The 25,456-nt window shown below is 31.4% G+C and overlaps 3 protein-coding genes across 3 annotated transcripts; 1 reads left to right on the forward strand and 2 right to left on the reverse strand.

The window, feature by feature from the left end:
- The first annotated feature begins 11,005 nt into the window (after positions 1 to 11,005).
- On the forward strand, positions 11,006 to 13,753 carry LOC112277970 (uncharacterized). The gene is made up of 5 exons (XM_024510903.3): positions 11,006 to 11,818; positions 12,142 to 12,273; positions 12,508 to 12,545; positions 12,753 to 12,819; positions 13,093 to 13,753. Exons 1-5 carry the CDS (start codon positions 11,573 to 11,575, stop codon positions 13,600 to 13,602), a joined length of 993 nt encoding a protein of 330 aa, XP_024366671.1. The 5' UTR covers positions 11,006 to 11,572; the 3' UTR covers positions 13,603 to 13,753.
- A 548-nt stretch (positions 13,754 to 14,301) lies between these two features.
- Positions 14,302 to 15,541, reverse strand: LOC112277971 (HVA22-like protein e). Its single transcript, XM_024510904.3, has one exon. It carries the CDS (start codon positions 15,076 to 15,078, stop codon positions 14,566 to 14,568), a length of 513 nt encoding a protein of 170 aa, XP_024366672.1. The 5' UTR covers positions 15,079 to 15,541; the 3' UTR covers positions 14,302 to 14,565.
- Positions 15,542 to 18,387: 2,846 nt separating this feature from the next.
- Positions 18,388 to 19,393, reverse strand: LOC112277669 (HVA22-like protein e). The gene has a single exon (XM_024510259.2). It carries the CDS (start codon positions 19,127 to 19,129, stop codon positions 18,605 to 18,607), a length of 525 nt encoding a protein of 174 aa, XP_024366027.1. The 5' UTR covers positions 19,130 to 19,393; the 3' UTR covers positions 18,388 to 18,604.
- Between the last annotated feature and the right edge of the window lie 6,063 nt (positions 19,394 to 25,456).

Below are 25,456 nucleotides of genomic sequence, written 5' to 3' on the forward strand. Positions count from 1 at the left end.
ATAAATTAGGAGAATATAATGAAGATCTCTCAATCCAATTGAGAAAAGAATTGATGGATGGATTGGAAGAAAAGGAAGATTTGTAATTAGAACCAGAATCAATGGAACCAACAATGGCTACTGTGGCAAGTGATCAATTGGGTAGGCCAGACGAAATAATAATTTTGTAGAGTTTTGTTAAGTAGTTTTTAGAAAGTAACAATTGTGTGTTTGCGAGGATGCTGCATAAATAGGAGTGGCTCTATTTAAAATAGATATTAGTTCATTTTTGTAAGATATTGGTAAAATAGACTAATAATCCATAGAATAGTCAGTTCAGGAGGACAAATAGTTAACATGGTTATTAAAAGTGATTAATTATAAGATTGCGGTTAAAATTTGAGAATAGAGAGTAAGTATATAGAAGTTGTAGAAGTTAGTCTAAGGGCCAAACTGTGATAGTCATAAGTCGGGGTAAGCTTGGTGCTACCTCTTTGTTTCTTTGTTGTTGAAAAGTAATGGATAATTTTTGAATACTGAGAAGTGAGTTTGTGGAATAAACCAGAGACTGATTTATGAGTTATTGATTATATAATTGGAGTACTGTGTGATTGAATTATATAAGAAGTTATTAGATGATTGATTATGGATGGATGATTATGATTGTTATTTATTGAGAGCTATATGTTTTGAAAAAAGAAGTTGGTAATTATTGAAATTATGTGAATCTAGATTGCTTAGAGTGAAGTCTGTTATTTTTGGTGTTGGATGGAATTTATGTGTTTTGAGCAGTCTTTTGAGAGTGCAAGATTGCACATTGTTGTTATCAATTGATAAAAGAGTATTGTAACTGAGAAAAAGCATTTTAGTGTTTCTTAGTATTTTAGTGGTTTGGATTATGATTAATTGTGTAACCTTAACGGGTAAGCTCATATGATAGTCTTTTCTATATTTGGATTTTTTTTACGGATTTATTCTCAAAGGAATTTGTAGAATAAATAAAACGATAATTTACAGAATAAAATGAAAATTTTGGAGAATTTTACAATAAACCAAGCTCTATCTAAGATTGCATCTTTTTTAATAATGATGGATTTACTTAAGTTAGATTCATAGGCACACTTCTATTAGGAAGTGCTCTCTTTTGGTTTGCATCTTTAATGAAAAAGAATTTGCAACTCCTTAACAATTTGAATTCATTCATAGAAGTATTTACAGCCACATTTTAAAAAAGTGATTGAGAAAGAGTAGTAGAAACGAAGCTCTTATCTTTGCAACAAATCATGGTCAGCTATCATATATGTTGTTGAATTCCAAAACCTTGCTTGCAACATAGACTACAATGACAAAGCCCTTATCAATCAATTTCAATATAGGTTGAAGAATAATGCCAAAGATTTATTACTAACAATACCAAAGGTAGAAATCTTTGAAACAATTTATTACTCTAGCTATTGTATGTGATAATTAATTATTTAAAAGACATCAAAAATAAAGAATTGATTAGAGAGGAATAAATCAAATAATGGCGAAAATTGCCAAGTTTTCAAAAACTTATTCATTGAGGCCAAAATCAATGCAAATTGATATGATACATTTGAAACCTTTGACAAAGTAAGAAAAGACTTGATAATATCAAGAGGATTTATGCTTATAATATAAAGAAACTAAATATACTGCTTAATATTGTCTAAAGACTCAATATTGTCTAAAGACAAAGATTTTGTCAAAAAATAAGAGATATTATTAGTCAAAAAAACTAAAATTATACATGTAGAAGTCATAGATTATTATTTGCTATCTTTTGGAGATGTTACGCTTGAGACTATTTCTTTAGATGTAGCAATTAAATATCATAATAGTATAATAATATTTAATGTAATAAGATCTCTATCTAATTTAATTATTTTATGATTATCTTATTTAAAAAAATATCGTTCTTATGATTGTTCTATCGATCCTCACAAAAGAACTCAACCACCATTTGGACCAATCTATAGCCTATCATAAAATGAATTGATTGTACTCAAGGAGTCTATTGATGAGAATTTGGCTAAAAATTTTATATGTCATTTTCAATCTCTAGCAAAAGCTCCTATCTTATTTGTGAAGAAAAAAGATGGATCTTTGTAAATGTGTGTGGACTATCAAAGACTCAACAAGATTACTATCAAGAATAGGTATCCTCTATCTTTGATTTCAAGATTTTTTGATTAATTAAATCAAACAAAGATCTATATAAAAACAGATCTACAAGGAGCATATAATCCAGTATTCATTAAAGAAAAAAAAATGAATGGAAAACTATGTTTTGAACTAGATATGGGCATTTTGAATATAATGTCATGCCTTTTGGATTCAAAAATGTATGAGTTATTTTTCAACATCTAATGAATTATGTCTTTTGAGAGTTTTTTGATGATTTTATCGTTTATTATTTGGATGACATCTTAATCTACTCCAAGTATATAGAAGAGCATGAAATTCATGTTTGTTGTGTGTTATAAAAATTTAGAGATGCCAGATTATATACAAAGTTAAAAAAGTGTGTATTCTACACTACTCAAGTTGACTTCTTAAGATATATCATTTCTAATGAAGGGCTAATGATGGATCCAAAGAAGGTCCAAACTATCATGTATTGAAAGATTTCAAGAATAATAAAAGACGTGCAATGCTTTTTGAGCTTTGCCAATTACTATCAAATCTTCATTAAGAATTTTTTTAAAATTTGTTGCTTCATTTATACGTTTGACTTGTAAAGACAAACTTGAGTGGAATAAAGAAGCCAAAGCATCATTTGATGCTTTTAAAAAAAAGTTTATTTTTGTACCAATCTTATATCATGTTGACTTCTCCAGAGCATTTTTTATAGAAATAGATGCATCAGACTTTGCCTTAGATGCAATATTATTACAAATAAGAACAAATGACAAACTCCATCTAATAGCTTTTTATTCCAAAAACTTTTCAACAGCCAAGATTAATTATGAGATCTATGACAAAGAACTCCTTACAATCGTGGATTCATTTCAAGAATGACATCATTATTTACAAGGCACCTTGATCCTAATCACAATATATATTAATGACAAGAATCTTGAGTATTTCATGTCAATACGTGTTTTAAATTTTTGCTAAGTTCATTGAAGCATGTCTTTATTAAGATTTGATTTCAAGATCACTTATCGACTCTAAAAAAAAACAAGATTTCTTGGCTACCTTTTCTAAACATTCTTGTCTTGCACCAAAAAAAAAAAAAAAAAAAAAAAAAAAAAAAGATTTTCTGAAAGCCAAAACTTTTTCACCTTCAAGAAACAAATTAGCATTGATTTTTGATTCAATATTTATCAAGCAAATTCAACCAAGTATATCTTTTGACCCTCTTGTCGATGATATCAAGAGTAATTCTTTTAAGTCTTGTGATACTTCCAAATTTGAATTCAAAAATAACCTACTCTATTTCAAGGGGCAATTATATACTCTAGAAGATGGGACACAATTACATGTTTTTCAAACTCATTATGATTTTTTAACAGCTAGACATTCTAAATACAATAAGACTTTGGAACTAATATCAAGAGATTTTTAGTGGCCTCAAATATGGAAGGCAGTCAAAGACTTTGTACAATCATGTGATATTTGTTCAAGGTCCAAAATTCTTCACCATCAATTTTATGGACTTTTTCAGCTATTACTTATTCTAAAACAATCATGGTCTTTTGTTTCTATGGATTTTATTATGGATCTTCTAATCTCAAGTTTGTAAGATTCTGTATTCATAGTAGTGGATCATTTTAATAAAATGGTATATTTTGTACTATATACAAAATCTATTATAGATAAAGAAATAGCTAAGTTTTTTTTTAATAACATTTATTGCTATTATAGATTGCCTAAAGATATTATATTGAATAAAAAGACCCAATTTATATCAAGATTTTGAAGAATCTTTTGGAAGATTTTAAAGATGGATATAAAGCTCTCTTTAGCTTTTCATCCTCAAACTAATGGCCAAATAGAATAAATAAATCAAGTTTTGGAGCAGTACTTGAAGTGTATTATTAACTATCATCAATATAGTTGGACAATTTTTTTATCATTGGCAGATTTTGCATAAAATATTTTGGTATATTCTTCCACTCAAAAAACATCCTTTTTTACCAATTATATATATCATCTATGACTTGATACTTTTGACTTTTTAAAAATTGATAATCTTGTGGCAAGAGAATTATCAAATCATTAGTCAGAGCTACATATAATAATGAAGGCGGAATTAAAGAGAGCTCAAGGATGAAAAAAATTAATGTAGATACCTATTGCAAGAAATAATCATAATTTAACATAAGTGATAAGATATGGTTACTTTGTGGCAATATCAAGACTACTCGTCCTTGTGACAAGTTGGACTATTGTAGGCTTAGACCTTTTTTTATTAGTGAACAAATAAATCTTATTACTTATCAATTATATCTACCAAAGTCTATGAAGATCCACCTCATATTTCATATATTCTTTCTTGAGCCATATAGCACAACAAATATCTCCAAAAAAAAACAAATGCCACCTCCTCCTATAAAAGTCAATAATAATTAGGAAATTGAAGTGGAAGAAGTTTTAGATTCAAGGTGGTTCCAAAATAGGTTAGAATATCTTGTTCATTGGCGTGGATATGATATTAAAGAATGTACATGAAAGTCAACAAAGAATCTTGAAAATGCAACAAAGACAGTTGAAGCTTTTTATTGACAACATCCATCAAAAGCAAGATAAAGAATAACAAATCTTTGCAATAAAAGAAACAAGATCAAGAGAAGATAATATTCTATTTTCTATTATTTTATGTAGTTTTTGTGTATTTGTAAAGCTAAGGAGATGGAAAATCAACAACCAACAAATTCAACCTAAAAGCTTTCATTTGCTAATTTATTAGATAAGACATTATAATTATCACAATCTTCAAGACGATATAATCGAGATGAAGATCCTCAAGAATAATATGTCCTTTCTCAAATAGATGGTGAAATAAAAAATTTTTAGTATTACAACTTTGGAAGAGACTCTCAATGTTTGGTGATTTTATTAGAAGTAGGAATAATTCTTGACAGTGTTTCAAATATTTTATTTGAAAGAAGTTACTAAGGCCTCAACAATGACTAAATAACAAGGTGGTCTTCTCTCCTTGATATGAAACACCATCAATGGCTAAGAGGACCTAACAACCATCATTGAAGAGAACAAAGATTAGAGTATGTAGCAAATATAATTTCCCACATCTAAGATTTTTTCAACCAATGAAGACCACTCCTAGTAGAACTCATCCCTAGAAGGAAAGATAATGTCATAGATATATATAGGTATTATATTGAATACCTATATAATTAAGTAGAAATAAATAAAAGTAGATAAACGTAGGTTAATTTCATAATAATTTCTAGAGAAGCTTTCAAAAAGCTTCATAGATGTTGATTTGACTTTATATATATTTATAGTTGATTGATAGGTTAGGAACTTGGTCAATAAATTAATCACCTATTGATAGCTTGCAAAACAAATTAACTATGTAGTGCACATATAAAAAACTTGTCTGGCATGTTAAAATATGTATCTTACAAAGTCAACATATTTTGGAGGTCTCATAAGACATTGCCACGTAACTCCTAGTTAAGAGTATTTATGGAAGTAAGAATAAAGCCTTCTTTACTCTTGTCAATGCCTTTCTAGTCTTTAGTCTTATTTTAAGACTTTTTAGTCTTCTTGTTTTTGGCAATAGCCATTCAAATTTAATATTATATCATCTTTGAGTTACTTTCTAGTTCCTTTCAGTGATACAAGAGTATATCAAGGATTTTCTTTCTTTAAGATTTCTATCTTTGATACAAGGTATATAAGTTAAATAAATCTCTATATGATCTTAAAAAATTATTTAAAACATAGTATCAAAGATTAGATCAATATTTAATTCTTTAAAAATATTAATATTTAAAATAAAATATAAACATATACATCAAAAGAAAAATGATAAGGATTTTATTATAATTACAATCTATGTTGATGATTGTATTATTATTAGTAATAAGACATTCTACAATAAGAATTTGACATGTCAAATAAAAAATAAATTTATTACATTTTAGGCAATGCCATCTTAAAAAATTAAAAAAAAAGATGGATAATCCTCCATTAAGCAAAATATTTAATAAATAAACTTAATAAATTTAACATGTTGAATTTCAATCCATGAAGTATTCCAATTCAACCAAGAATTTGTTTAAGATTACTTATATTCTTAAATTATTAGTAATTTAATACATACTATTATTAATTATAGATTAAATTATCTTTATATTATTTGTAGTTGAGTATAATATCTCTCTAAATACTGATCTACATATATTCAAACTTTAAAAAGAACTATAAGATATATAAAAGGCACATTCAATTTTAGAATAAAATATCAACACTTACCTCAAGGTGATATTCTACATGATTATTTTGATATTGACTAGGTAGGTGACAAAAACATCTATTGCTCTATTTCTAGATTTTGTTTCTTACTAGTTTGAGGAATTATCTTTTAAAATAGCAAGAAATAATAATTTGTTGTTTTATCATCTACAAAATCAAAATACAAGGTTTTAACAAAAGTAACAATTGAAACCATATAGTTGAAAAATTTATGATATGAACTTAGATTTCTTCAACATAAACTAACCACCATATATTTAAATAGTCAAAGTACCATTTTTTTATTGAAAATTCCAAATATTATCTCAAAAGTAAATATGTGGACATAAAATAATATTGTGTTAAACAGAAGACGTATCCCAAGGAAATCAAATTGCAATATGTGCCAACCACATATGTGATTGCAGATGTATTTACAAAGTATCTTTTTAAAGAAAAATACTTTCAATATTTATTTCAACTAGGCCTGTATCAACTTCCTTTAAATATAGAATAAGCAAATTGTTTAACAATCATTTAAGCCTTGTTGGTCTACTCACAATAACAAGACTTTATACAACATCTACATTTTGATACATCATGGAACGAGAGACAATCTAGTAAGATAACTTATTTCAAATCCATAACATATCAAAATACAAAAAAAACCTATCTATTAAAATTACCAAAAGAAAATAAAGTAAGGCATGCTACAACAGCCACAACAATGCCTATTGCAAAGCCTACTATAGAGCTTACCATCACTTTGCTACGGAGCTCATCATTGAAGCGATTACATCTATTGCAAAGCTTGTATGGATACTTATTTTAGAACTCATAATTGCAATGGTATTTACAATGTCTCTTTCAATAACAACACTACTTCTTTCAAGAATAAAATAAGAAATGTGCAAACAACAAATAAAAAGCAACAAAAAAATACAAAGCAATAGAAGAAGTTATATACCTTCTTAGAATCGAAGAAGCAATAGGAAAACTTTGCGAGAGTTCTCCGACATCACAACACCAAAAAAGAAATTGAAAACCTATATTTCTCATATATATATATATATATATATATGTGTGTGTGTGTGTGTGTGTGTGTGTTTTAAAAATAGTTAAATTTGTATTGTATGTAAAATTCAATTTGAGGATGAAGATTAATATTTTAATGGGAGTATGAAGATAATTATTTTATATAATATATTAGTTTTTTATATAAAATATTTTCTACTAAATATTGATCTTACACTTCTTATATATATAATATATTATATAACATTGATCATATATTAATATATAAAATATTTTCAATATATAGAAATGATCTTAATGTGGAATGCTATATTGGCACCTATCCTATCACACTTCAACCTGGTTTGATTATAAGTTAGATCAAAAAAGATGTTTTTTTGTAACTATGTTTAGATTACGGATGCATTAATCTATAATGAATAGAATTGAAGAAGCAAACCTACATCGGCAATATTGTATATATATATTATTGCTTAGCTCCAAAGCGACATGGTCTTCACAAATAGTGCTATAAAAGAAGTTTGTGTCAGTGAAAAAGCAATGCTTGTGCATGAAATCTCAAAGGCCTTGCTGATGTGTGACATCAAAAGAAAGCCACATGTTTCTAATTATGGCAATGAATGCAAATATTTTATTTTATTTTATTTATCTATTTATCATTTTTGATATTGCTTTTCTTTTGATATGGCAGGGTTAAGTGAGGTTGAAATTTTGTAGTTGGATTTTGAACATCAACCTTTATTTCTATGTTTTCTAAATATTTGCAATAGTGATTTTTTAATTATGATTTTTTATTATAAATTTTGTATTAAAAAATGCATTCTCTCTTTCTATATGTATATGTGTTTATATATATATATATATATATATATATAAATTCATTAAAATCCAAAACCTATGTAAAAAACATACTATAAAATAATTATTAAATTTTAATAGTAAAATAAAAAAAAATATGTATTATAATAATTTCAGTGATAAATGATATCAAAATATTACTATTAAAATATACTACATAATCATTATTGAAACTTTATATGTTTAAAATCAAATCTTACAAATATATATATATATATATATATATATATATTGTTTATTTAAAAACATTGCACTTTAATTATTGTCTAGATAAAAAATATAAATAAATAAATAAATTTTTTTGGTATATTTAAAGTAAAAAAAAAAAAAAAAAAAAAAAAAAAAAAAAAAACTTTGTCATACTTGATTGTCAAATTATACATTTACAATCATTTTTAAGTATCCAACTTAAATTTAATAATTTAATAATTTCTATAATTTAATTGAATGATATTTATATGTATGTCTATTTATATTAAAAAATGGTGTTTTTCTTTCTGTCCTGAAAAATCACTAATTTGCTAAAGTTGTTAACTCCGTTAAAAATCAGTTATATTACACTCCCAAAAAAATATGAACTGCAGGATGAACAGAGTTTTCTGCAAGGGGCTCCGTCATTGTCACTGGACTCTGTTCACAATGCAGCCCCATTCACACTACACTAGAAGGACAGAGTTCTATGAAAGGGGCTCCGTCGGTGTTATCGGGCCCTATTCACACTGCAACTTCATGCTGGAGAAAACGAACTCCCTTCATGGAGTTTCCTTGTTCACACGAGGACCGCTTTCACACCACAGCGTCATGCTCAACACACTCCGTGTTCATATTTGAGGAGTAATAGAAAAAAAAAAAAAAAAAAAAAAATCATTAATATAACATCATTATTTTTTATAAAAATAGAAAAAAATGAAATTTCTAAAATATGTATATATTTAGTATTATTTAAATAAAAAAAGGAAGAAAAATGCCTAAGCAAAGTTAAGTTGTTAATTTAGTTTAAAAAAAAAAAAAAAAAAAAAAAAAAAAAAAATTGACTTAGAGATATTAGTATCAACTACTGACTATATTTAAATAATTTCTTTACAAAACAGTTATGTTATGATTTAAATTTATATTTGTACCATTATTTTTTTAATAAAATATTTTTATTTGCTACGTCTAGGGAACTACTTTCTTTTTGAAGCATGTTTATTTTAAAATACGTTCTATTTTTAGGTCTGTATATTTCTTTGCATATTTTTATATTTTTTTTCTACTTAAAGTTTTTATTTTTTACTGTAATTCTGACCAATCAATTAAATTTATTTGTAAAATTATGCCTACAAATTTTTAATCCATATTAAAAATATATATATATATTTATTTATTTAATTATTTATATATTTTAAAAGCTATAAAATACTTAAAATTCTATTAATAAACCACTTTTATGCATTTATAGTTTTTTCTTTACTTTTTTAAACGAGACAATGATTTATGATTCTAGCATAGACATGATGTAATTAACTTCTGCTAGTCTACAGATTTTGATTTACAGAGACTAAAAACACTTTTTATTTTTGGTATTCTTCATCTAATGTAAATATCTTCTATATTTTTTTATTTGTATGTTATACAGTAATAAAATTGAAATAAATCTTAAATTTACTTTATTATGCCTTTGCTATCTACTAAAATGAACTTGTTATTATGTATTGATTTTACATATTTTATAAGTGTAAATTCTCTAACATAAAAATCTCAATAATCATTTAACTTTTATAGTTCATTTTAATTTTAAATAGAGTAAAAATCTAACATTGATGTTATAATATTATAATTTAATAAATTATAATTCATGTTGATATATATATATATATATATATATATATATATATATACACATATATGCTAATACATATAAATCTTTTGCAAATATATATATATATATATATATATATATACACATTAAAGACAAATGTGTGTGTTGCACATCTATCTAAAGGGCATTATATCTCTTCATGCATCCATTTTTTCAATGAATTTATTTCAAAATTTTAATCAATTCTTGCCTTATTTAAGTACCCAATAAATGAAAAAAGATTAAAAGACTCAATATCCAAGATTGATACCAAGAGCCTCACTCCATGGGCTTCAACCATATTGTATCTTGACAAAGTTCCAAGAAACTAATAGAGTTCTTTCATTTAAAATACAATTAAAAATCAATTGTGTGCTTTGAAGTTAGGAAATCACTGGTGTATTGGATTTAGAATAACACAAGAATGTTCCACACAATATAATCATCTGTTATTTTCATTTAGAAATCAATTGAACACCTCAAATGCAATCCATTTAAAGACTTCATTAATTACACATTATTTCTATATAAAAACAGATTATCCCACCATTTTCGTGGGATGTTCGAGGAATCTCACTCCTCAAACGCACGACACCAGACGACCTGTGACCGCGGGGTTCCAAGACCGTGGGATTTTAGGGAGCGGTCACAGCTGACCGTGGAGAGAATTGGTCGGCGTGGAGCGGCAGCGTTGCGTCTCCGGCTTGCGAAAGCGGAAGGCAGAGTTGCCTCGCGGCCTTCAATCGGTGCATCGAACCCTACAGGTAACAATGCATGCATGGCCCTTTCTGCGCCGATCATTTCCACACCCTGACGACAAACCCACATCACAAATTTCCATCGGCATCGTCGCCTACGGAACCCATATTAAGCAACGCTCTGCAGTTTCCGCAGCGCGGACTTCCCCACCTCGCGTCCTATTCCTGTCGTTAACTGGATTTTGACCCTCCATCTGAGCCTGCCGTTGGTTTTCCTTAACCCCGAAAGCATTTATCTTCTCACCCAATTTGAGAACCATCGTTGGGTGGACAATTTCGAAAAATATGAGGGCCTGTCGTTTCGTCCTGGCCTAGCTAGTCTGGATGCTCGAGTCCTAATCGCGGGTCCTTGGTGGGTTTCGATTTGTGGGTTCGGAGGGTGGAGGAGGAAGAGGGTTGGAGCGCTACATTCCACATGGGGTTTAGGGGAGTTCGTGTGGGACAGTAGATGGCGAATGATTGGCGATGCCTTATTGCGGCAGAATTCGCGGAGTTGAATCGGCTGTGGGGGTCGTGATATAGGGCTTTGTTCCGAAGTTGAGGATTGCTTCAGGAAATTTTCGTGGATTTACAGGTTCCTGAGCTGGAGCATTTTATTTTTATTTTTTATTTGTTATTTTTCTCATAGGGAGTTGCGACCGGGGCTTTTGTGATGGCTGCACGATTACTGAAACACCCAGCTGCGCCTGGAGCTTGTGCACATCGCAACGTCGGCAGGCGTGGTGAACATGATGTCGCTGGTCAGGGGATCCATCGTGTAGGGAAATTGAAACTAGGAGGGAGAGAGTGGTTGGGTGAAGTAAATGTTGCGAATGCGAGGTTGCAAATAAAGCAAAGAAGAAGAGGGGATCTGCGAATGCAATTCAGAGCTGGACTTGAAGAACTGGCATCGAATCAGGTAATAATTCCAGTGATTTATCTATCTCTAAACCTTGAATGAATAAGTGAGAAATTAGGAAATTACGATCGGAGGTTGTGTTCTAAATTAAAGATGTCTCATCAACTCTTTGATACTTTGAAGTTCTGCACTAATTTATGCCATGTTTGAGCATTTTTCTAAGCGTAGATTAACGCGCATTATGTTTTAATTATTATGCAACCTCTTCTACGGATTTCGTGTCATATATATAAACAAACGAAACAGTCTAATCTGTGTTTCTCCCTTAGAATCAGGCCCGAATTTTTGTTTATTGAGAAAAGGCACCGTGAATTTGTGACTAGGTATTGATTTCGGCAGCTACAGCAAGTACGCTTGGCCAACTCGCGAAACCTTTTGCAGCAGCTTTGGCTGGTAAAGGCTTCAACTGGAAGTTGGTCATCAAGTCTGGTGGCATGCCCTCCTCTCATGCCGCTGTAAGCATCTCTACCTACACTGTTCCTCCATTAAGATGACTTACTGATTCGATCTGATATTTTTTTGTTTTTCAGTGTGATGGTATGTGTCAGGTGCTGGCCACCTGACGGTCCGTTCCTTAGGACATGTGGAGGCATGGTAGTTGGATTTTCTAATTTAATTTTTGGAAAGAAAGAAGGGTTGAAAAATGGGTGTAGAAAACTAAAAAGTGCAACCCTGAAATTGTGCAACAGTCTGTCACAGCAGCTGCAACAGCTCTAGCTTTTGAAAGGTGAGAATCACAACTGCAAACCGGTCTCTTGCGTTGCTGGACTGAAGATCTAGTCCCGTTGAGCCCTGGAAAAAGACTGGCTGAATTATGGCTCTATTAGTAAAATCTCTTGTGGGTTCTACAAATCTGCTCTTGTGACTGGACTGATGTGCTTGTTTGTGCTCCCCTGCACTAGCGGGATTAATAGTGGTGTTTCTTTGCATGCAGAGGATTATCTGATGGAGTATTTGGATTATCTGTTATCATAGCAGGCATCGTGATGTATGATGCCCAGGTGCACTACCGACGACACAACCCTGTTGGAAATCTTTGTGCATAAATGTGCTTGTTTCTTAGCAGTATCTCATTCCAACGAATACAATCACGTACTCATACTCAGTAATAGAAACACGGTATTAATGTTCCTGCAATGCCGCTTGATTGAGATCATAAAAATCTAGAGCGATCCCCGTTTTCGTTTTTCTTTTGCTTTTATGACGCTATTCTTCTAGTCGGTCATATTAATCCATTTATATCATGCTAAACAGCACTCTATGACTTGTCTCAGGGCGTAAGAAATGCCGTTGGGAAGCAGGCCAAAGTCATAAATACCATGGTGGTATCATACGTGCCTCTTCCTCAATCTCAAGAGGAAGAATCTCTCTCGGCTGCCACCCCTTCATCTGCGGCAATCGGTGCTGCACTCGCTCGGGACCCCATTGAAGCCGAACTTGCTTTCATGGATAATACTTATACTCCCTCTTCATCAGCCACGCAAACGCAGTCCTCTTTAGCAACTCTGGAAGCTGGTTCACCCAATGCGAGCAAGTCGCCCGTTGGGGCAGCTGCGGATATGAATAATGGAGCTTACACAAGGTCTTCACGATTCTTCGAATTAGCTGGGCAGTTGCCATCAATGAGGGTGGGCGAAGTAGACATCCAAGAGCTCGGAAATCAAGATGGATGGCGACTTTTACCTTTGAAAGAATCAATCGGGCATACCAAAATTGAAGTTCTTGTAGGAGGCATTTGGGGGATAGTGATTACTTGTATATTTCATTCCCTCTATAACTCTTAAAGGCTTAAAGTTCAGTGCATACATATACTTCTGATGTACGGGACAGCGAGTGTATTTTGTACATTTCATAGGAAGTTTGGGAGACACAGGCCCCTTCCAACTATTCTTCTAGCTGACATTATGCATCAACTTTTCAAAAAAATATTCTGCACCTCTCTTGTGGTTGTCGCTTTCAGAATACTTTTGCATGCACACTTCTATACCAACTTAAGCGCTGGTATTGCAAGGACAGTGAAGTGCTGGTACAAAATGCTGCCATTTATTGAGCCTGCATAACTCGGTCACACATAGAGGACTTAATTATGCAATTCGAATTGCTACCCAACCTGATGGGCACCAACACAGGACGTCATCACATGAACAACCATCCTAAAATACAGGCATAACAAGTTATAAGACAGACGGAGAAGTGCCGCTAATGGAAACGAATAGAGACTTAATCTACAATGTCTTTTGGGCCAATGAGGGTCGGAAAAAGGAGGCACTACGTAAGCAGGCGATAATTCACGGATTGAGCAGCCATAATCTAAGTCTCCCACTCGCTGCCGCAAGTGAATTTTTAAATAAAGACACATGAGACCAGATTCCCGAAATAAGAGCAGTCTAGATGGCTTCAAGTAATTAGATAAGAAAAACTAATCTCACTCGTAGTTGCTATTCACAACAAGTAAACTTCGGCCCAATAACTGCACGTGTAACTATGTACAACATCCAAGCTTTATTACAATAATTTATACCAAAACCTCAGCACTGCAGTCAAACGTAAGTTGCACTGGCGCTGGAGGGTTCGACAAGCAGGAAATCTAATAAGATAACACAACACCAGAGCGATCTTGATAGTAGTAGGTTTCCATTAAGACCCATCCGTATCTACAAAGCATGGCAACAATGGCTATCACAGTTTACAAACTTTGCAAGCACCGTGTCTTACAGAAAGTGACGCTACCCACGGCAGTACCATTTTTACTCGGTGTGTGGGTTCTCTTCAACCCGTGGTTTTTGCGATATAGACTTGACAAGCTCCGAGTTCACAAGCTTCTCGAAAGCCTCAGGCCCTTTCACTTGGACATACTTGGCAATTGCAGTGCGCGTTTCCGGTTTGATGCTACCAAGCCACTTCCGTTGCCCGCTGGAGAGGCTTGAACTGTCGGCTGAACCCCCAAGCGCAGCATAGAAGTGAGGCTTCACAAACTTCTCATACAAGATAACACCACCGCGGAACTGAGGCAACACCAGCCATGCAGCGATAGCCAGCTTGATGGTAGAATACAAAGGGATCCACGCAAACACGGGCGCAGCGGCCATTTCCAACAGAGACACAAACGAGTAGAGCACCCAATACGTGAGCCATTGCTGGTCATCCTCCTTGAACGGGCTCTCGATAGCCATCACCGACGCATACAACGGATACAACAGCATCACAATTGGCCCTGCCACAGCATTCGACCTCGCCACGAGCGTCCAAAACCACCCCATGCTGTGTAAACTCCCAAAGCCAAACCTCAAAAAACAAACCGCGACAAAAATCTCTCTCTCTCTCTCTCTCTCTCTCTCTAACAAACCCTAACTCCTCTTCACCCACAAAAACTACACCCTCTGAAACGAAACAAACAAACAAACAAACAACCTCCGGAAACCAAACCACACAAGCTCACTCACTCACTCACGATCCCTCCGACCCACATAAAAATAAAAACAAAACACAAAAACAGGAAAATAAGAAAAACTCAGTAAAAATTGAACGCTATATAACACACACAGGTTAAATTTCGCAGTGGGTTTGCATTGGCAGAGGCAATGGAGAAGACAACGGCGGTGCGAGGGGAGGTGGAGCTTCCACACAGCGCCAGCGCTGGTCCCTCCCTCCCAATGTCTCCACTACCACAAGATGGACTTCATAGGGACCACAAGATGGTGTCGAAATTCGCACTTGCTCGATACATGTAGGATTCAGATCCTCTACTCCACGTGTCACCCCTTTTTATTGAGCTCTGCATGAAGTGTTGGAAAATCCCCCAAAATGGCTTTAGTTCTGCATAAAGCGACGGCTACAATAGAATACTGGTTTTTTCATTTACATGAAATGAAGTGTTGACACCATTAGTTTTAGATTATGCACAAAGAGTTGGCGCAACTGGAAAAAAAAAAAAAAAAAAAAAAAAAGGTTTTAGTTTATTACATTGTGTGTTGTTTTCTTTGAGAAAGCAAGTAGATAAGTTATTAAAAATATATAGTATATTTTAAGAGTATGTAGTGTGATAAATTGAGATTTTGTTGTTTTAAGTGCTAATAATTGGATATGAAATTTTTTGCATTACAATTACTTTACTTGGATGGTTTACTATACAAAATTATTTGAAATAAATTGATTTTATTGAGGAAATTTTATTCAAAATAAAATTTTAGACTATAAAGTATTAATTTTAGTTATAATTTTTAAATTCTCTGTATTTTTTTTTCTATTTTTATAGAGAATTGAAAAATTATAGTTTTCAATTATAATTTTTTTTAAAAGTATAATTTTTTTTATAATATTGAATTCTATCAGTTACGTTTAAATTATAAAAACTAACTCTAAAATTCCAAAAAAAAAATTAACTGTAAATACAGATCAGTCTAATTTTTAAAATAGTTTATATCTTTGAAAAATTACAATATTGAACTGTGTTTTGCTATGTAGTAGTATTGACTTCTTTGTCAAATTTTAGAGATTGAAAATTATTTTAGTATTTATCAAACTCTCCTCAATTTTCATCCAAAGCAAGAATTTATGTTTGTAGTAATTACCTACAAACTCCTTTATAGATTATATTAAGAAAATAAGTAACTAAATTAATAAGGAAATACAATTAAAAATATTTTAAAAGTATTTATTTTAGCTTTCTTTTAAAATGGAAGAATATAATATTTAAACTTTGCAAAAATATTCTAAAAGCTTCTTTCACTTTAACATTAAGGGACTTGAAATAAGGATAAACGGTGGGTGGAAATTCTATTGAGAAATGAGAAAACAATAACACAAAACCACTCCAAATTCCACCAAAGATATAACTTACTAACAAAGAAGGGAAAGATCAAGCACCATTTATAGATTTTGTATTGAAGAGAGGCAAACTAAGCCAAGCAAGTCTATCTCATTTCTTGTCCCAACTTCAAAATTAGCAACGGTCATTACAGATTCTTTAATGAAACTAATTCTTATCAACTGCTCACTCAATCAATGTCTTCCTATTGGCCCAAATTAGTTTTATGGGAAAGTATGGTAGTCCTCGTGTTAAGCCCAGACGTAATGTTGGACTCCCTTTGCATGGGAGCAGAGCGGGTCGGGTCGGGTTGGGTCGGGTGGGATTCGTTGGCCACCGGGATCGTCCGGCAGACCGCGAATCGAAAAGAAGGTTCTAGAGGAACGGGCGTGGCGGGAGAGTGGCTTACAAGTGGACGTTAGGGATCTGCGAGAGAGAATTAGGTCCTGGCGAAGGGATCGAGAATCCCACTTCCCGCGGAGGGGCGAGCCCATCATCCAAGAGGCGATATCTCCACACAATGCACTGCGATTTCAGGTGGGTTTTCCACGAATCGCTTCGTAGAATCTTGGGTCGTCTTGGAAACCACATAGCTTGGACGGCGCCCAGACTGGGCTGCGAATGAGGGCGTCCCGAAACCCTTTTTGACTCCTCACCTGGCCCGGGAGTTTCAGTGTAGTTGCAGCTGCACTTTTTGAGTAGTTTCACTGAAATTTGTGCAGTGGGGTGTTACTTTTGGTTCAAGAGAGCCTGGTTTGGATTTTGAAACAGAGTTTGTGTGTTGGGTTCGTGAGCATCGAGGCTTTCACCGTGAGAGAAATGTGTGTGCCTTGACTGCGATTGTGGGTAGTGTCTGGCTGCTTTCAAGGTTTCATGTTAGAATCTATCGTGTGGTGTAAAACTTCGAGCGGGTGATGGAAGAGAGGCATTTACTGTGCTGTTTGTATCTGCTGCTCTGGTTTGTCGATTGAGAGGATGAGCCGATGGCGTCGTAGCCAATGATAATATTGTCTGTGCTCACAATATGACTCTGCATTTGGCTGCTCGTTGTATTTAGCACCACTTTGATGCTGCATGTTAACATAGCATTTCGACATGTCTCACGTCCTTGAACCACACAAATGGAACTGGATCCTAGCCACGATTCCCAATAACATCCTTACGTATTTCGCATGATGGAGAATTCCTACAAGGTGAAAATTAATAGATGAAGATCGATATGGATGGGAAAGCTATCTCTGAAAGGTCGATGAAGCCCGCAATCCTGAAAACCCAAATAATCATGCACGATTGCTAAGGAAGCACAGTTTCTTAGGTGCGATAGTGTAGATGAAACCAGCGTACGAGAACAGAAGGGCGTGATCAGCTACGGGCTCAAGTGTGGCAGCAGCGTCTCCGAAACATTTCCTGACACTTGTTGTCAAGTTTCCACAAGTACAACTAAGGACAAAGTACATCTGTCAAGTCAGCAGAGGAAGCAAAATAATGCATTGAAATGCAGACGACCGCGCAGAAGGAAAGTCTTGAGCAGTATGAGACTTTGGTTTCCGTTTTTTAACTGATGTGAGATTGTTGAGACGAACGGCAGCTAAATTTACGAAACGAATGGACTTGACATTGATACTAGTTTTAGAGTCACAACGAGGAACACTGCATTCGTGTACAATTAATATTTAACTGAGAAAGAAGAAAGAAACACACGTCAAACAACAACAGCAACAAAACAAATAAAATAAAATACAGCAGCAGCAACAAAACGCCATTGTCGTGGTAAAATGCTAGTACGCAATTGATATTACAAGTGTCAAAGAGAGTGTATAAACAACGTTTTTCAGTCAAGGTCATGTGCATGAGCTTTCAAATTGCACGGGCCTAACTAACACGGCCACAATGTCATCGAACTTCAAATAAACAGCCCTGCCTAAACATATAAATCGACCAGCGAAATAGAAATATCTCTTTTCCCTCCTAACCAATTTCTACTCAGGATCCGAAGAACTATAACCATCGTGCTTCTTCTCCTCCGCTACTTTCTCATCATGCATATTCGCGGTTTCCCTTCGCATCAACTCGTCAAAAGAACCTGGTCCGTTCTCCTTTATGTAAGCAGCGACCGAGGCCTGTGCATCAGGGCTGATGGAACCCAACACCTTCCGCTGCGAGTGGGTAAGCTTCTGGTCCGTCTGGCCAGTGGCAGCGTTCAAGTAAGGGCTCACAAACTTCTCATACAATATGATTCCGCCTCGGAACTGCGGCAACACAAGCCACGACGCGATCACCAGCTTTGTCGTCGAGTAAAACGGGATCCAGGCGATCACAGGCCCAGCAGCCATCTCCAAAAGAGACACCACAGAGTACAACACCCAGTAAGTCAGCCATTGCTGGTCATCTTCCTTGTCTGCGCTCTCAATCGCTATAATCGAAGCGTACAAGGGGTACAACAGCATCATGACGGGTCCTGCCAAGGCATAACCGCGCAGCACTGCCACGGACAGCCAACCCATCTCGAAACTCGAGCTCAAACCCTACTCTCAGCGCCTCCGACAAAATCCACTCACCCACCTCAAAACACACGAACGCTCCTAAAAAAACACAGCAAATCTCTAGCAGAATTCGTTCTAACGTCGCAAAGACTGTGCCGTGGAGCTGTCGGAGTGAGGAATGGCAACGACAACGACACAAGTACGGAAAAAGGTGGAGGTGCACAACCTACAAGGACGTGAGAAATCCTTGAAGCAAGGGTGGCGCCGGTGAAGGAGGCGGGGCGCTGCCATGCCTTACTTTCTGCGAGCCCACCTAGACGGCCATGGGCTACGACACGCGGTATTAGGGCTGGATCCTGACGCCGTGCGCTCGTCCAAGTGGCATTCAGGGATGCGCCTAGGTGGCATTCACGCCTCCCACTCGCACTGTAGCGGAACTTGGGCCTGAACACTTTAAAAGATGGAATCCTGAATTTTTGCTTCAGGCAACCTTTGCTATGGTTTCGACATCTTATCAATATTTGTATGTAGTTCTGTGGTTGATGGTTGGACAGCATGCAAATTATTTCTTTATAATTTTATCTCTATTTTTATACCTTTAAAACACTGGGAGTTTCTCAACATCTTTGGTTTTCTAGGAATGTGTGTAATAATATCACGTGGGATAAGCTATATTGATAGATGTAAATTCAAAGGGTAGTGTACCCAATATTTATTACTGCAAATAAAAATAAAAAAGGTTTTTTAAAGATTAAATTATTAAAAAATTTGGTTGTCCAAAAGATCTATGTCTTTGGTCCAAAAAATCGAAGTGAAGTGAGATGAATAAGTTTAATTTTTACACATTTGATAACATTTCTAATCTCTATATTTAAATTTGTAACAAGAATATACTAATTAAAATGAAAAAAATTTCTTTGTTGTTACCAAAAAAAATTTATCTACTTTAACTTGCAATAGAGTATGGTATTATGGTGGATCCTTTTATTGCTTTTGTATTTGTATTTATATTTGTATTTATATTTGTATTTTTTAATAGACAAGAAGCGAATTTCTAAATCGATGATCTATTGCCATGCTTCATTCAAATCTTCTTTTTAAAAATGACACCTTTAAAATTCATTCTTGGTTTTTTCCACTTATATGGTGGTTTGTGATAATCTACAATATTAGCATATAACTAAAATTTTTATATATTAAGTTTTAAAATTTTTATCACAAAAAAATATAGAAATTAATCTTTTTGCTTCAATTATTTTGTAAGGTAAACCACTCAATTCTTTGCTTTTTCTTAAAAGCTTTAAAACAACCTTTCATTATTTAGTTTGTTTTAAAAAATTTAATAATTGAAGCTTAAACAAGCAATATATTAATATAATTTTCATCTCTTTTTGATTTTTTTTATAAACCTACTTATAAAAATCATTTAAATCTTAATAAATAAATTTTTATACTTCTTAAATCTTATAAAATCTTGAAATTATAAATATAAGTTGAATATTTATAGTATATATCAATGTTTCTTTTAAATATGCTACATTCATTATTGTATTGAAGATTTTTTTAAAAATAAAAATATTAAAATTTAATAATAATAAAAAATAAGCTTTTAAAAAAATATTATTTAAATTTGTACATATAGATATATATGTAAATATAAAGTGTTGCTAATGTTACAACAACCTATCATTGACTACATGCCACTACAACATTTGCCACTACAAATACAACTTATTTATATTAACATTTTAATTATTTTTTATTAAAGATGGATTAAAATTATATATAATTTTAAAAAATAATAAAAAATTAAATAGAATTATTTATTAAAAAAAATATTTTTAAAAATTAATAGATGGCTAGTTCTAAAGAGAATAACATAAATTGTAATAGAATTAGTGTAAGAATCTAAATAAGATAAGAATAGAAGAGAGCTTAATTAGAACTAAAGGTATCTAATTTTTTTTATCAAATGTGGTTAAGTAAGAAAAAAAAGTTAAAAAAAAAGAAAGAAAAATAACTACATTAAATAGAAGAAATAAATAAAGATATAAATAAAAATCTTATAAAAGTATTAAGAATTGCAAAAAAAATAAATTAAAAAGTGGACACACTTTGGGCCATAGTTGCACACGAAACCAATATCAAGAATAATATTGATCCAAGTTTTGAGATAGAGATGCTATCGTATTATATAAAGCCTTGCTTAAGCACTCAACACTTGGCTATGGAAGGTAGAAGGAGTATTGTAACAATAAGATTATAATTTTAATAAATTCTTAAATAACTCCAATTAAATCTTAACAATGAAAATCAAGCTTTAGTCAACTCAAAGAAACCTCAAAGAAATTACAAAAGAATCATGAAGTAATCCTAAAGAAATTCAAAGCAAGTATTAAAATAAAATCCAAAATATATCTTAAATAAATTCTAACCAAATCTTACTTTAATTTTAGTTAAAATCTTAATAGTCCTTATTTAAATCCTAAATAAAATCCTAATTAAATCCTAAAAAAATCTTAGATGTTAACCAATTTCTAAATCCTAAACCAAATCTTAATAAATTTAATCTAATTCTCAGGTAATTTAGAACCTCAATATCTATCAATTATACCATTGATCTTACTTAAGATTTTACACAATTTTTGACGACTAAGTTGGCAATAAGTATACAAAATTTGAAGAAGATCGAACTTACCAAATAGAAGATTGAACCTAAATTCTCCTTGGGTGTTGGCTAGCTTTCTACTCCAATTTGAATGTTGAACTTCCAGTATCAATATTTCCTTCTTAAACCATTGAATTGCCTCTAAAATACACTTAAATTGTAGAAAATCAAGTTTATTCTTTAGAAAAAAAATTCACTTCAATCCAATTAATAAATTGCTAAAGATCTTAAAAACACTTACTGATCTTCAAATTCCAATTTTTGAGACCTCAGCCTACAAAAACCTTCACACACTTTGATCTAACCATTCAATTGATCTCAAAATCTTCATATATACTAATAACTAGAACATCAACACACTTTCCAAAATCCACATATAAACACACCACAAAATTCAAGAAACCCTCAATTTTATAAATATGATTTTATTTTTCAAAATCTAATCCAACCAAAAACAATGTTAACTTTAAAAATCTTCCAAAAACTAAATATTAACTCAATTGACATAAAACCAATGTTCAAAAATCTCTTTACTAGTTTTTTCTCAAATCTTGCTCTTTAATTTACCAAATAACCCTAGAATCGCCATAGGTATGCAGTTTTGTGCATCGGGGTCTGATTTTGACCTATGTTGACAATTAGTCCTCTCTAGGTACTAATATTTGATAATTTGATGTAACTTTTGCTTGAACCTACTGGCGAGTCCTTTTTAAACATGTCTATATTAATTACTTATGTCATTTATTGTGATTTAAGGCATTTATGCTTCTATAAAGGAAATAGAAGCTCCTTCTCTAAAAGACAACATTAAGAATAAACCTTTTATTATCTTTCTATAATTTATCCTTATTTTTCTACTACATCTTCCTATTAGGCTCTTCTATAATAATATCCCTATTTTTATTTTTCACCATATAGTCATGTTACTACATGACAACACTACAAGAATCAACTTATAATGGGTAATTATTAATATATAGAGATAATAAACAATCTTATCAAAGAATGTCAATTGATTTAAAGCCAAATGACTTAAACATGATTTGATTAGGATGGCAAAATAGTGGAGTTTAAAAGAAGACTATGAATTCCATCCATTCTATTATATATTTTAAAATAAACATAATAACAAGATAATCTATTATATCTAAATTGAGGAAAATATGAAATAGATATTGTAAAGAATCATATTGTATTGAAAGAATTAATTAAAGGGCTTAATACAAAGTAGCAAAGTATAAATCAATATTGAGTAGTATCAATTAATAAAAATCAAAGTAGTAGAATAAAGATATAAAAAAGATGACTATATTGTATACTTATTTTTTTGAGAATAAAAGTTTATTAAGATATGCATGCAATATATATATATATATATATATATATATATATATATATAAATATAAATTTTAAATTTATTCAAATTAATTAAATTAAAATTAAATAAAAATAAAGTTAAAAATTAGAATTTTTTATTAATATAAATTAAATATTATTAATAAACTAATAGTTTTATAAGAGTCAAGATTGGAATTGCTTTGGAATTTATTCAAATATAATTTTCATAAAATTTATATATAAAAAAATACTATTGCTTCTATTGAGCAGACATCTTAAGGTGAATTAATTTAGAATAGGATTAATACAAAAAACAAAAAAAAGTTGAGTTTTGAATCTAAAATTGAACTTCTATTAATTTGAAGTAATCGGTGACACACAACGACAACTTTAATGGGACCATTAACTTCCAGTTAAGCCACTACAATTATCAAGAATTTTAAAGAAAAGTCACATTTAATTGATAAAGGTCTTAATAATAAATTCATTGAGAAAATAATATTGAAAAAGAAACCATCTGAGAACAATGAAGAATTAATAATAATATTTAATAAAGAATTCTTAGTAGATTGACTATTAGTCTACAAATTATTGTATGCTTATATGACTAAAATGAAATAAAATAATGGATTTGAAAGCTTTTATCTTTGAATCACATCAACAACAGACAGAAAGTGATCAAAATTTTAAAAGAAATTTAAAATAAAGCTTATAAAATCAAAAAATAATGTTGATCTAAGAAATATCCAAATATTGATATATTGATTGAAGATAAATAATACATATGAATTAAAAAAAAAATTAGAGAGTAAAATAAAGTAATTAGTCAAGGTTTGCACATTAAAGATCTAATTAAGTAAGAAATGGAAAATTTTAAGTCAAAATAAAAGATTATTTTGAAAAAGATCAAGCTCAAGAATCTAAAAGATAAGAAGGCAAAAACAAAGCTTAGAGAAGATTTTACAAGTATTAATTACAAAATGTAGCTCAACTTTTTGACCAATTTAATGATAGAAGAATTGACTATAAAAGAGATTCCTTCTAGCATAAATAATATGATTTTAGGCATATTCAAAGAGTGGGATTTATACCTCATTGCCAAGATATACAAATTTAAAGATGGAAAGAATGGACTTCCGAAATTGGACAAAAAAATGATTGTAGAAATTATATTTTTTTTAATAAAAGACTTCTATAATATCTAAGAAAGTTAAAAATATCATTGCATCTATGATGGATAGTTAAGAAGGATCTATAAGATTTTGATTCTTGTCTTTTATTTTGACCATTTCAATTACATCAATAAGAAGTAGGCAACTATCATCACTAAAGCTTTAGACAATATCTAAATGGTATATTCCAAGGCATTTTTCTTCAATACTATCCAAGGCTTTTCCTTGAAATCTAAAAAAATTAATTCATTTGAGTTTTTTCTTATTTTTTTATTTTTTATTTTATTTTTATCATATCTATTAAATACACAATTTGGTGATATAAAAAGAGACAAAATATTAGGTGGGGCATGTAAAATAGACATATATATATTTACTTCAATAATTACTTATATGATAAGATAGAAATAGATAAAAATAGAATAATTGAATAACATCTTATGGAAAAGCTTTCTAAAAGCTTCATAGATACAACTTTGACTTTATATGTGTTTGTAGTTGATTGATAGGTTAGAAACTTAATCAAAAAATTAGCTACATATTGCACATATTAATAGCTTATAAAATAAGCTATTTATGTGGCACATATATTAAAAACTTATCTTGCAAGTTAAAACATATGTTTCATAAATTTTGATAAATGTTAGAGATCCTATAAAATGTCACCACATAGCTCTTAATTAGACAATACATATGGAGACAAGAATGAAGCTTTCTTTGCTCTTCTCAACACTTTTCTTATTCTTAGTCTAGTTTCAAGAATCTATATTTTTCTTGTCTTTGGTAATAGACATTCTAACCTTAATATTATATTACTTTTAGAATGAATATTTATTTTTCTTGAGTTATATAAGAATATTTTGAGGTTCTTCTTACTTTGATTCATATCCTTGAAAATTAGAAAAGAGTGATAATTCATTGTTCTTATCTTATTTTAGAAGTAAATGGATTATCCTACTTTTATTGTTGTATTTTGAAGATTGCTGACTATCCACTTCTGAACAAATAATTTAATCTTTTAACATTAATTTTTTTCTTAAGGAGAGTAGATCACCTTTCTTTGATATTAGAGGTTTTAAATTATCCTCCACTAATTTGACTTGTGGATTTATTTAGTTACTTGAAATAGAAGTAAAAATCATAGATTCTATACTTAGCAAAAGTAAAAAT

The sequence above is a fragment of the Physcomitrium patens genome, chromosome 26, assembly GCF_059467195.1.
Source record: "Physcomitrium patens ecotype Gransden chromosome 26, ASM5946719v1, whole genome shotgun sequence".
Classification (NCBI taxonomy): Eukaryota; Viridiplantae; Streptophyta; class Bryopsida; order Funariales; family Funariaceae; genus Physcomitrium; species Physcomitrium patens.